The sequence below is a fragment of the Myotis myotis genome, unplaced genomic scaffold, assembly GCF_014108235.1.
Source record: "Myotis myotis isolate mMyoMyo1 unplaced genomic scaffold, mMyoMyo1.p scaffold_m19_p_2, whole genome shotgun sequence".
NCBI classification, from domain to species: Eukaryota; Metazoa; Chordata; class Mammalia; order Chiroptera; family Vespertilionidae; genus Myotis; species Myotis myotis.
The window spans coordinates 62455128-62468719 of record NW_023416324.1 but is presented as its reverse complement, the minus strand read 5'-3'; the positions used below and the strand labels follow the sequence as shown (position 1 = coordinate 62468719).

At 42.1% G+C, this 13592-nt stretch overlaps 1 protein-coding gene across 3 annotated transcripts in view; it reads left to right on the top strand.

Moving 5' to 3' along the window:
- Nucleotides 1-13592, top strand: part of MCOLN2 (mucolipin 2) — a 58254-nt gene that overhangs the window by 26747 nt on the left and 17915 nt on the right. For all 3 annotated transcript variants that reach the window (XR_004974281.1, XM_036351690.1, XM_036351691.1), the window contains exons 5-7: nt 8153-8237; nt 8344-8440; nt 10094-10193. Coding sequence is in view for 2 of the 3 variants with exons in the window: in XM_036351690.1 (XP_036207583.1) it covers nt 8153-8237; nt 8344-8440; nt 10094-10193 (282 nt within the window). In the remaining variant the exon portion in view is untranslated. The remainder of the gene's footprint in view (nt 1-8152; nt 8238-8343; nt 8441-10093; nt 10194-13592) is intronic.

Below are 13592 nucleotides of genomic sequence, written 5' to 3'. Positions count from 1 at the left end.
TAACATCTAAACAAGCAGAATTGTTTTGTGCCATTCTGTTAAGAATTTAAGAAAATGTCTTATGTAAATTCAGAGTGCTTGACTTACAGCTCTGGGGGTTTTGTAATTCATTCAGCAAACCTCTGGTGTACACCTACCATGCCCAAGGTGCTCACTGTTGATGTCATCATGTGCTGCACAACTGTTCGGTCAATGACAGATCACATAACACCACAGTGGTCCCACAAGATTATAATGGAACTGAAAAATTCCCATTGCCTAGTGACATCACAGTGCAATGCATTACACAAATACCATTATGTTACAGTTGCTTACAGTATTCAGTACAGTGACATGAGGCCGCCTAGGAGCTGTAAGGGAACAAAATTTGTCACCCCCAAATATGTGTACTTGGCAAAAGGATTATTTTAGGCAGGTTAGTTTAAGAAACAGCAAACATGGAAGAAGCTCGGAAGAGACATCTCCCTTTGTAAGGGTGCCTCCCCAGCTGTGCCAGCCAGAGGGGGGGTGACCTTGCCTCTGTAGACTCTTATCAATGCAGATGGCAAAGATTCAAATCTGCTTAACAACCTTACCTTTGTTTACTGTGCTTTCCTGATAACCTCCCATACCTGACCCTCCCCACACCCATATCTTCTTTTGTCCTCAGCTGAAGGTGGTATTTAAGGCAGTTGGTGGGTGGCTTCCATTTTCCTGGGTCTCTGTATATAGCAGGTATACATGTTATTAAACTTTTGTTTGTTTTCTCCTATCAATCTGTCTTTTATTACAGGGATGTCTCAACGAGAACCCAGAAGGGTAGAGGGAAAGTTACTCTAGAGAGCAATGGGCTATCCCCGTGGTCGGCAAACTGCAGCTCGCGAGCCACATGCGGCTCTTTGGCCCCTTGAGTGTGGCTCTTCCTAAGCCTTAGGAGTACCCCAATTAAGTTAATAACAATGTACCTACCTATATAGTTTAAGTTTAAAAAATTTGGCTCTCAAAAGAAATTTCAATCGTTGTACTGTTGATATTTGGCTCTGCTGACTAATGAGTTTGCCGACCACTGGTACCAATTAACGTAGGTGTGTGGTAGGCTGTACCATTTAGGTTTGTGTAAGTGCCCTCTCTGATGTTCACACAATGATGCAATTTCCACATTTCTCAGAAGGTACCCTGTGGTAATCTGTGCACGACTACACTGGGCTTACAGCAGTTAATCAGTGATGGCGCCTCAGCTGGATGACAGTTCGGGAGTAGGGATCCTAGGAGCAGTTTGCATTTGAAGTGGTTTTATCAAAAGGGGAGCATCACACCATTCATTTGACCCTATTGCCTATGATCTGGTTTTAAGGCTTCTTGGCAATAGAGTAGAACACCTGCGTAGGCAGAGGTTCTGATTGTTTGCACAGACTGCCTGGCTAGACTCTCTGCATGGGCAGGTGTGTCCTGTGCTCCAGGCTCTGAGAGAAGCAGCTCCTGAGCCAGGACCAGCAGGGGCCCCAGGTGGCTTTCTGAGGTCATCTCGGTGTCAGGTGTCAGCGCTGGCTCTCTGGGCAGCAACCTTTAAAGTGGCTTGTCTGGTTGCCCCGCAGGTTTTGCTCTCCTGAGATCTATTTGGTAGACAGCAATCAGGGGCTAATGGGTTCACCCTGAATCTTCCCTGAGGCTGTCAGCTCTGAGCTTCCCTGAGGGAGGTGTTCCTGTCACTGATGGGAGTGCCTGACAGGTGGAGCTGAAACCTTGTGCAGTTCCTTACTTGACCCTCTGCTTCAAGTAAGCCACCGGGCACGAGTCCTCGTAAAAACGTGTGACTCAGTTGGATGCTAAGAAAGGAGAACAGTGATTTTCCAGTGATTCATATGTCATTTTCCTCCATTGATTTTTCTTTAAAAATGGATTAAGGAAATCTGGCCAAAGGCAGTATCAGTGGCGAGGTAGGACAGGCAGTCCCAGAAAGTAGCATTTTCCCCCGGCCATTGGACAGTGATGCACTTGCTCATTTCCTTTCTATCAGAATATGGAATATTTTGAACCAAATGGAGAGAGGTTGATTATTCATTTGACTTTAAAGGAGACTACTTAAGTTAATTGTATTCTTTAATTTATTAAATATAACTTGTCAAAAAAAATGTTTTGCTGTGTCTATTCAGAAGGTATAAAGAATAGTCTTAAATATTTGATGCTGGATTTTAGCCTCTCTTTTCTTGGACACATTGGAGAAAACCTGCATGAAATGAAGAGGGATTGAGTTGGACATCAGTGGTCTGGTCTTACAGTTTAAGTAGTTCACGTAGCAAAAGGTGTTCTCAGTTACCTATTCATGAATTTGCATTCTCTTTCCTATTAAGGGAATCACTCTTCAGTGGGCTAAATGCAGAGCTCTCCTGCATGCCTGTTTACTCTGCAGATTAATATTTATTTACATGTCTGTGCAGCTGGTGTGAAGGGTTTCCTATCATTCATGCTGTGGGCCTATCCCTCCACTCCTCCCTCTAGGCCTGTAGCTTTATAGTTCAGCCTTACTTGGGGGAGTTATAAGTCCTGTTAAATTTTTTTATTTTTTTTTATTATTTATTTATTTATTTATTTATTTATTTTAATTAAATCTTTATTGTTCAGATTATTACATTTGTTCCTCTTTTTTCCCCCCCATAACTCCCCTCCTCCCAGTTCCCGCCCCACCCTCCGTCCTCACTCCCCACCCACTGTCCTCATCCATAGGTGCACGATTTTTGTCCAGTCTCTTCCCGAATCTCCCACACCCCTTTCCCCCCCAAGAATAGTCAGTCCATTCCCTTTCTATGTCCCTGATTCTATTATAATCACCAGTTCATTCTGTTCATCAGATTATTTATTCACTTGATTCTTAGGTTCACTTGTTGATAGATGCATATTTGTTGTTCATGATTTGTATCTTTACCTTTTTCTTCCTCTTCCTCTTCTTAAAGGATACCTTTCAGCATTTCATATAATCCTGGTTTGGTGGTGATGAACTCCTTTAGCGTTTCCTTATCTGTGAAGCTCTTTATCTGACCTTCAATTCTGAATGATAGCTTTGCTGGATAAAGTAATCTTGGTTGTAGGTTCTTGGTATTCATCACTTTGAATATTTCTTGCCACTCCCTTCTGGCCTGCAAAGTTTCTGTTGAGAAATCAGCTGACAGTCGTATGGGTATTCCCTTGTAGGTAACTGAGTTTCTTTCTTTTGCTGTTTTTAAGATTCTCTCTTTATCTTTTGCCCTTGGCATTTTAATTATGATGTGTCTTGGTGTGGTCCTCTTTGGATTCCTTTTGTTTGGGGTTCTCCGCGCTTCTTGGACCTGTAAGTCCATTTCTTTCACCAGGTGGGGGAAGTTTTCTGTCATTATTTCTTCAAATAGGTTTTCAATATCTTGGTCTCTCTCATCTTCTGGCACCCCTATAATTCTGATGTTGGTACGCTTGAAGCTGTCCCAGAGGCTCCTTACACTATCCTCGCATTTTTGGATTCTTTTTTCATTTTGCTTTTCCGGTTGGGTGTTTTTTGCTTCCTCGCATTTCAAATCATTGACTTGATTCTTGCGCTCCTCTGTTCTGCTGTCGGGAGTCTGTATAATATTCGTTATATCAGTCCGTGTATGCTTAATTTCTAGTTGGTTCCCCAATATAAGATCGAGGGTCTCATTTGTTTTCTTGTAGATCTCATTAAGTTTATCGGCGGCTTCTAAACAGTTCTTGAGAGACCTTAAAAGTGTGGTTCTGAACTCTATATCTTCCATTGACAATTTTGTCCTGTTTCTTTGTCTCCGCATTTTGTTATGCTTCCTTGGTGCACCCCCTAGTGGTCTTTGTGCGCAGTCTTATAGTTAAACCTTGATTATTGTAGCTAATACCAGGGAGGGTTTGACCTCCAGGCCAAGTGGCTATGAGAATCAGCTGTGTCTGCAGTGAGAGAACTTCTGTCCTCTAGGGAGGTGCTAATCTAGCCTTTGCCTGAGGCTATCTGGCAAATGCCTGTGTGCAGGGCTTGGGCGGGGCGGGTCGCACAGGATCAACAGGGTGGGCCGGAGAGAGCAGTTATGGCGGCTCTCAGTCCTGTCCCCAGGGGCTCTGCTTCTCTGAGTCCCAGCACCCACTGCAAAGCTCGGAGAGAAAGCTGCACTCGCTCTGACCGAAGCCAGACAGCCCCGCTTCTCCCGTTTGAGTCTGGGTCCCTAAAGACTCTCCTGTATCTGGAGCTCAGAGTCTGCGACTCCCTCCCGATTGAAAACGCCAACCGCGCCCTCCGCCGCCAGCCCGCTCTGCGCACTCCGCACCTCAGAATTTGACTTCAGCACTGCGCCTCCTCTGAGTGTCCGTATGCGTTTCTCTTTCCTCCTAGTTGTAGGACTTCCACTCAGCCAGCGTTCCTGTGGTTCTGGGTGATGTCTGTTCCGTTTTTTAGTTTCACTTTTGAAGTAGTTGTTCAAGGCAGCAAACTCCGGTGTTAACCTATGCCGCCATCTTGATTCTCCTAAATTTTTTTTTTTTTTAAACATTTAGGTAGCGATCATCTTAATAATGAAGAGCTAATATGCTAATTAGACCGAACAGCCAAATGACCTTCCAGACGAAGCTGGGACTGAGAGGCCAACCCTCTTGCATGAATTTCGTCATGCATCAGGCCTCTAGTTCTTATAAAGTGTTTCATTTTCTGTAACACGGATTTAAATTTCTTCTGTTCTCCTTTCTTAGCATGAGGCATCCTGACCATTTCATCACTCGCCCAGCTTTTTTAAAGAGCATATGTAATCCACCCCCCAATTGTCCCTACGAGGGTTGCTGTTTCATTTGCTGGAGTGTCTGTTCTGTGATCGAGGTTGATTTGAGTGAAGAGTCTGCTACTCTGATACCAGTCTGTTCTCTCTGAGCTTTGATGTTTTAGTTTGGGCTCTTGCCATTCTTTAAAAAAGTTCTTAGGTTTTGCTGTCACCAGGTTCTTGGTGGCCTCATTAGCAATGATTCCAGCATAAGGTCAACCAGATTTTAGAGAGTTCTGCATGTATAGTTGATAAAGTGCACCCCCATAATTACAACGATAAAACTTGACCAACCAAACAGGTTTTTATAAGGCAAATTTAACATCCGTGAACTGTGAAGAGCTCAGGCTGTGGAACTGAACACATGTGGGTTTAAATTCTGGTTTGCCATCAGCTAGCTTGTGTGACCTTGAGAAAGTCTCTTGGCCTCTCTGTGCCTTGGTTTGTCCATCTGCAAAATTTCAGCAATAGTACCTATCTTACAAGGTTGCTTTAGATTTAAACAGGATGATGCATCAAAGGAGAGAACCTGTAAAGCTTCTAGCACAGTGCCTGGCACAGAGTAAGTGCCTGACATATAAATGCTATTTTTAGCATCATCAGTCTTTTCCTATAGAGAATAAGTTTCTTGTGATTAGCTGCTTTCACCATATTAAACAAGATCCAACATTAAACTGTTTCTTGACATTAATAATCTATTTACCGAAAATAAGAAGGAATCCCTTCTGACACCCGCCTTTCTTAATATTGTGCCTGTTGAGTTGTCCATTCAGCTCATGTCCTTGTTTTCAGCCCAGGAAAACGAATTTTCACAAAATATAAATGTGTCCTGTATGTTGTGACACATTTTGGGTGTCAACTATATGCAGTGGGACAACCACACAACATAATATGCTCTTGTTCACAAAGATCTTATCCTCTAGTTGATAGGATAGATAAGCAAATAGAGGATTGCAGTTGTGGGAGAGGACTCTTAAAGAATTAGCCACCGAGTCTACCAAGATTCTGGAGCACCTACTGAGAACCAGCCCTGGCATTTCCATTTTATTTTATTTTTAAAATATTTTTATTGGTTTCAGAGAGAAAGAGAGAGGGAGGGAGGGAGAGAGAGATAGAAACATCAATGATGAGAGGGAATCATTGATCATCTACCTCCCACACGCCCCACACTGGGGATCAAGCCCGCAACCTGGACATATGGCTTGACTGGGAATCGAACCGTGACTTCCTGTTCATAGGTTGATGCTCAGCCACTGAGCCACGCTGGCTGGGCCGGCATTTCCATTTTAAAGGCAGCCAGGGCCCTGGTAGGAGTCAGTGAAGCCGACTTCACAGCAGTCTGTGAGGGCTCTGTGCCCTTGAAAGGCGTTTTCCAGCTCTAGACCTCCTCAGGTTCCTGCCAAGGTGTTGGGCTACACAGTAATGAGACACGTTTCATAGGAGGCTCTTGGACTCATTCTTTTATAGTTTATAGCTCATATTATATTTTTATTTGAATACAACCTAAGTTCCTTTCTCTTTAGTTTTTTTTTCTTTTTTTTTTACACACAAAACTAAATAAAATTTTTATTTTAAAAATCACAAATAATTACAAGTCAAATGTACCAACTACATAAACTATTATACATGTGTGTGCATGTGTGCATATAATATATATATATATACACATATTTAAATTTTGCTTCATCTTTCATCTTTTTATCTGAGTAAAAAGAAGAACACTGTCCTCATTCAGAAGATTTTTGATGTTGTAATAATTACCTGAAGGAACATAGAATGAATCCCCAGTTGTTATTACATAAGATGTTTCATGTAAGGTACATAAAAGGTCACCAAAGTTAACATAAAAAAACCAATGTATCCCGGCCAACATGCTGCTTTCCCTTTTCTTGATGTGGCCCTAATATCAATTTTCCAGTAGAAAAAGGGGTGTATCCAATGTTTTATACACTTTCAACTCATCCTGTTCAACTGAAAATGTGTATGTATCTCGTGGCCTTAAAAGCTCCATAAGAATAATCTTTCTTGTTTCCGGATCCCTTACCCACGTTGGCTGCAAAGGATCTCCCAGAGGTATATTCAGATCTATGACTAATTCTTTCTTTCTTTCATCATTATCAAGACAGATCCTTTTCCTATTAACTATCTGCTTGGCTTTTTTCGTATCTCCTTTTGCCTTTCTTTTAGACAATACTGTTTCGGGAGACAATATTCCACCGATCACAAATCCTCCCGATTTCCTTTCTTGATAATCTACTCGCTCCCCCCCCCGCCAGTATTCCAAAGGTTTCAATCGTATTCTCTTGGTCCTGCGCAGGTTTGGTGTGTTGGAGGGCAACTTTCTCTTTAGTTTTTATTTTGAAAAAATATCAGACGATACAGTAAAGTTGCAAAATAACAGAGAGATTTCCTTGTATACCTTTCATCTAAATTTCCCCAATGCTAATCTTTTACCACATTTGCTTTATCCTTCTTCCTATGTTTAAATATTTCTCCTGAAATGTATGAGAATAAGAGGCTGACATGATGTCCCTTTACCTGTAAATATTCCAGTGTGTGTTTCCCAAGAACGGTCTCCCACATCACCCCTGAACAGTGCTCAAAATCACAAATAAGCATCGGCACAGCACTTTAATCTAAAAACACTATTCATATCTCATCAATTGCCCTAATGTTCTCTATAGCAAAAGAAAGGCCCCCTCCCATCCTAACTTCCTGGGTCCAGGGTCACATACTGCATTTACTTGTCATGCCTCTATAGTCTCCTTTAATCTGGAGCAAAATAGTACCTTGGGTTGTTGTTGGGTTTGTGGTGGTGTTGTTTTTTTTATGACCTTGACATTTTTAAAAAAGTATGTTTTTATTTATTTTAGAGAGAGAGAAGGGGGGAGAGAGAGAAAAAAAACACACACACAAAAAGCATCGATATGCATATGCACGCAGACCGGGCATCTAACTGCAACCTGGGTATTGTGTCCTGAATGGGAATTGAACCTGCGACCTCTTGGTGTGTGGGACAGTGCTCAACCAACTGAGCCACACTGGCCAGGGGCTGATTTTGACATTTTTAAAGAGTAAAACGTTCCTCACGTTGGCTTTTTGTTTCTTTATGACTAGATTGGGGTTATGCATTTTAGTGGGAATAGCACACAAGCAGTACATTATTTCTGAAGGTGTCTTTTTATCTCATTACTGGCGATGTTAACTTGGATCACTTGGGCAGGGTGCTGCTATCTGCCAGCTTCTCCATTGTAGTTACTCGCCTTCCTGTTGTAATTCATAAGTACTCTGTGGGGAGATAGTTAGAAGTGTTCTGCTTCTCATCGCCCTTCGCCCACTGGTTTTAGCATCTGATTTTTGCCTGAAGCAATTGTTGTTCTCCATTGGTCTAGACTGCATTTTCTTGGACCTCCAGGGCCTCTCCAAGAACACTGAGGACTGGAAGAACTCATCATTCTTCAGACTGGAATTTTATAGGTAAATATGTTTTTCAGTCTCGTTTCCCAGGAGACAGGCATGAGGGAGGGAAGGAGAGTAGAAGTAAGACTCTGAGAATGTATACCTTGTGATATTTTTTATTCAGGCTCCTACAGGTTGAAATCTCCTTTCACCTCAAAGGCATTGACCTGCAGACGATGCTTTCCCGAGAGTTACCGGACTGTTACATCTTTCAGAATACGGCAAGTGTCTGTTTACTCAGCCACTGTTTCTTATGCTTCCCTCCTCCTTCCGTAGATGCACAGTGTGAAACACACCAGCCTATAGCTGTGTCAGATGCAGTCGTGTTTAAAAGAGTTGAGTGGCATGATAGCATTGTTCATCCCGAGACCGTTTCTTCTGAAAATGAAGCAAAGCCTTTTCCAATGTTTTAAAAACTAAATTTCTGCGTTGAAAAGAGAAGTTTCCAAAATTGGCTTTGACCTCTTACTCTTCTAAAACATTTTTTAAAAGTTTATGACAAGTGTTTTAAGTGTTTTGAGGTCTTTGCAAATGTAGCAAATGCTTTCAAACCTCCAGGCAGACACTGCCCCCTTGATCTGAAGGCCATTCTGCAGAGGATCAGCTGTCGCTCCTTTTATTTTGGGAGGAGGCGTGTGCAGTGAAGAGACTGTTCAGTTTTGCGGGGACAGTAACCTGTCTTCTCACTTTCATGGAGTTTCATGCCCTTCTTTTCTCCCTCCCTTTTCCCTCCCTTTTTCCCTCCCTGCTTCCTTCCCTCTCTCCCTCCCTTCATCATGTTCATGGAAGAGCAAAACTGGATGCTGAGCTGAAAGTTGTATGCAATTATCTTTTAGCAACTCAGGAGAGCACTCTACCCAATAGTCCATAAATACTAATGAGTCCCTGCTATGCACCAGACACGGCCCTGCTCTAGAGGTGCAGTGGAAGCTTACAGCTCAGTGGAAGAGAGAGAAGAACAAGTAAAGAAATAAAAGTAATTACTAATGGTGACTTGTGGCAAGGAAGAGAAGAGCAGGATTAGCTGCTGTGGAGTGACCTACACATTATGAATCACATGATGAAATTAAGGAAGTTCACAGGCAGAGAACTTGAGAGCTGAAAGTGTACTAGTAGCTGATCTATGAGTAAACCTATAAGCATTGGGCATCTCTGAACACAAGCCACACTCTGTGTAACCCAATTATATCACTATGACCAAACTAGAGGTTCGAGAACTCAACCTACAGGCCTCATTTCTGTATCTCTGAGCTATGACTAAACCTCCACTAACCCTGGCACTTGAGGTCTCATTTCCCCCAAGGAAAACCCCAAAAATACTTCTCTCAAGGCCTAAAATACCCAGCATATTTCACTTACAAATTTTAAGTGATGAAACTGTAATAGTGGAAGATATGAGTCATTTGCAATCTTAAATTCAGCCTGCAGACTTTGGGCATTCTTTGCCATTTCTGAAAGCATTATATATAGCACTAGAGGTGAACAGAAAACTAATCTCCAACCTAGTAGAAACCTAGAATTTCATACCCAAAAGGCTAACTTTAAGCAAATGCTTTTGGATTCTATTCAGTGTAATCAGTGAGGTGACTGTGTTCTCTTGTCAAAGATGGTGAATTTCGTGTTTGTTCCTGGGACTAGCTGGCTGTTTTGCTTTTGGATTTCTCCCACCCTGCTTGTGGATTTAGTAGAAGTTCACACAAAGCTGCCTTTGGACCCTGTTTTTTCATTAATGAAAGTTGTGAAGAATCATGTGATGAGGACATTTTCATCAGTACTATTTTTGGATCAGCCTGCTGTTTGGATGCTATTAAAATTTTAAGCAGAGTTGATCTAACAAGTCATATATTCTGCTCTTCATACATTTGTGTTTCCAGATTACCTTTGACAACAAAGCTCACAGTGGCAAAATCAAAATCTTTTTTGACAGTGATGCTAACATTGAAGAATGTAAAGACTTAAACATATCTGGATCTGGTAAGTATCTTACATGCTTGCCCATTGGAGGATTTTTAGCATTTTATTTTGGAATTTCAGGTGTTTACATGGTTGACTTAGATGGTGACAGAAAGAAAGGGATCCAGAAAATCAGATCTTGAGTATTAGATTCTGTAAAGCATAGCCAGAAAGTTTGCATTTTTGTTAAATTCAGCAAATATTGATTATATACCTCTTAGAAGAGGCAGCATGCCCAGTGCTTAGGGTACAACCCTGGCAGCCACACTGCCTAGGTTTGGGTCTTGGTTCTGTGATCTTGGACAAATTATTTAACCTCTCTATGTCTCAGTACTTTTCAAAATGAGGGTGATAATAGTACTTACCTTCCAGTATGTTGTGTATTAAATGAGTTAGAATGTAAAGCAAAGCACTGAGAACAAGAGTTGGCATATAGTAATTGCTAGGCACTCTGGAGAACAAAGAAAACACCTTAGTGAGGGAGACAGGTATGCTTCTAAAATCTTTAATATGTCATGGATAGCCATAAATGGTGGAGGAACATAAGGCATGATGGTAAAGAAAGCAAAGGTTAATTTTGACTGGGGAAAACTTCCCTACGTTTCCTATCATTATTTTTCAAATAGGTTTTCAATTTCTTGCTCTCTCTCTTCTGCTTCCAACACTCCCATGATGTAAATGTTGGTTTGCTTGAAGTTGTCCCAGAGTCTCCTTACAATGTCCTCATTTTAGGGTGTGGGGATGGGGGGGGGATTCTTTTTTTCTTTATGCTGTTCTGAATAGGTATTTTTTGCTTCCTTATACTCCTAATTGCTCTTTTGATTCTTGGCTTCATCTTCTCTACTGTTGATTCCCTGTAAATTATTTTTCATTTCAGTTAGCATACCCTTCATTTCGTTCTGGTTCTTTTTTATCGTTTCCATGCCCCCCTTTTTTATTACCACCAAACCAGCATTATATGAAATATTTCTTGATGAAGGAAAAGAGAAAAAATATGAATAATAAAGTGCCAATAAATACATATCTATCAACAATTGATTCTAAAAAATGAAATAAACAAACAAGCAGAACAGAAAGACCCATAGAAACAGAGAACATTTTGATGATTGCCAGATGGGAGGGGGTTGGAAGTTGGGTGAAATTAAGAAGCACAAGTTGATAGTAACAGAATAGTCATGGGGATGTAAAGTACAGCATAGGAAATATAGAAAATAATATTCTAATAACTGTATGGTGTAAGATGGGTATGAGATTTATCAGGATGAGTACTTAAGTTATGTAATGTCTAATCACTGGGTTGTACACCTGAAACTAATGCAATATTGTATGCCAACTGTAATTGAAAAATTAAAAAATGATTAAAAAAAAATTAAAAAAAAAAGAAGAAAGGAGGTCTGGCTCCCTCCTGTGGCCAGTGAGGAGAAACACTAACAGTTTTTATAGGCTTCCAGAGCTGTGTAGTAAGAAACCAGATTCTGTTACTAGGAAAATATGAATTTAAAATAAAATGATGTGAAAACTTTGAAAAAAGCTGAAGTTTGGAAACTAGCTTAGAAAATGGAGCCCCCCCCCCCCCCCCCCACACACACACACCACGTCCGTGTCCCCTTCTTCCCCCAGTCTGATTGATTGGCCTGGCTTTGGAGAAGTGGAAAGACAGGAAGTGGGACAAAGGCAAGGGTAACATTTGGTGAGATCCTTGTGCTATTTCCAAAACTTCTGAGTTCATTCACATTCATATACTCTCCCTCTCATCATTGCCTATGTTATCTCAGGGCGAAATATGAGGGAATGCCTATTTTCATATACAACCCAAATGTTGCTTCTTTTGACTTCTAATACCCGTTCCCAAGTGTGCCATTAATCTCCACTTTAACTTGATTTTATGAGTGTAGCAATTTGGGCATGAGGGGCTGGAGGAGGTATTGGTAGTCAGGACTCCCCGTTGATGGCTGATGTAATGGGTGTCTTAGGGGAAGGGAGTTTAGTAAGTGTGGGAAGCCCTGGGTTAGAGCCACACAGGCAGGCAGTAATGGTGTTTTACAAACCTGGACTAGTGTTTTACACACCTAGGTTTGGGCAATGTTCCCACAGGGGTAACCGAGTTTCAGTAGAGTAAGAAAGCAATTACAGTGTTCATAAAATACTTTCTGCGGCACACCAAACTCATCTTCCTAATAAAGTAAAACAATACAATACTGTTTTCTCTGTGATGAAAGATGGTTTCTCTTTCTAGCTCTGGGCCTCAGTTTTCTCACTATGAGCAGTCTTAGAGATTTGGGCTAGTTAAATGCTAGACAGGAAGGTACTAGATGCTGTCCTTGCATTTTATGGATTTTCAGTCCCATTTTCCCACGAACTGCCTCTAATCCTTCTTCCTCATTTCATGGTTTAGGAAGGAAGGAAGGAAGGAAAGAAGGAAGGAAGGAAGGAAGGAAGGAAGGAAGGAAGGAAGGAAGGAAGGAAGGAAGGAAGAAAGGGAGGGAGGGAGGAAGGAAGGAAGAAGGAAAGGAGGAAGGGAGGGAGGGAGGGAGGGAGGGAGGGAGGGAGGGAGGGACGAGGGAGGGAGGGAGGGAGGGAGGGAGGGAGGAAGGAAGGAAGGAAGGAAGGAAGGAAGGAAGGAAGGAAGGAAGGAAGGGGGAAGGAAGTCTTGGATTCTAGTCAAATTAAGTTGCTTTGCTTTTTTACCTAAACTTCTGAAGTATAAAATGGCTAAAGGTAAATGTCAGTGCTAGGTGCCAGGCATGTTACCTGGTTTCACATGGATGTCTTATCTGCTTTCCTGACAGCCCTTGAAGCAGGCACTGTTGCTTCCCCCACTTTGTAGCCTAGGCACCTGACGCGTGCTTAGCGAGGCTAAATAGTTCACTCAGTGAGTTACGTGTATTGGTTGGCTGTGGTGATAACCCACTGGGGAGCAGCTTTACCCTCGGACACTCATGCAGTTGTCACTCACACCTTGTTATTAGTAAGTCTGTGGAAACTCTGATCTCTCTCTTAAACGCTTCTCTGCAGAGGTGTCGCTGAGGAGCACTCTGACTTTGGACCCCTTGGAAGGTTGCCTGTCCCCAGTGCTGTTTCCTTCTCCTCTGGCCTTTCTCCATCTCGTTCCTGAGCTCATTTCCTCTTCTAATTCTCAAGCATTACTGCCCCCCCCCCCCGCCCTCTGTCTACTTTTCTCTCTGTGGTCTGAGTGGCTGTGCCCACACTCATGGCTTTAGCTGCCACCGAGCCATCCTCTCTCGTCATGGACATTTAGACTGAGCTCAGTTTATGGAGGACAGAAAACCAGGAGTCGTGTCTGCTTGGTCCTTCTTCCTTGTTCCCTGAGTCTCCTTGGAGACCATGCTGACTCTCTCTCCTTCATCTCTCACCACTTTGTGCCTCCTCCTTCTGTGCCTTTTCTGCCTCTGACTTAGC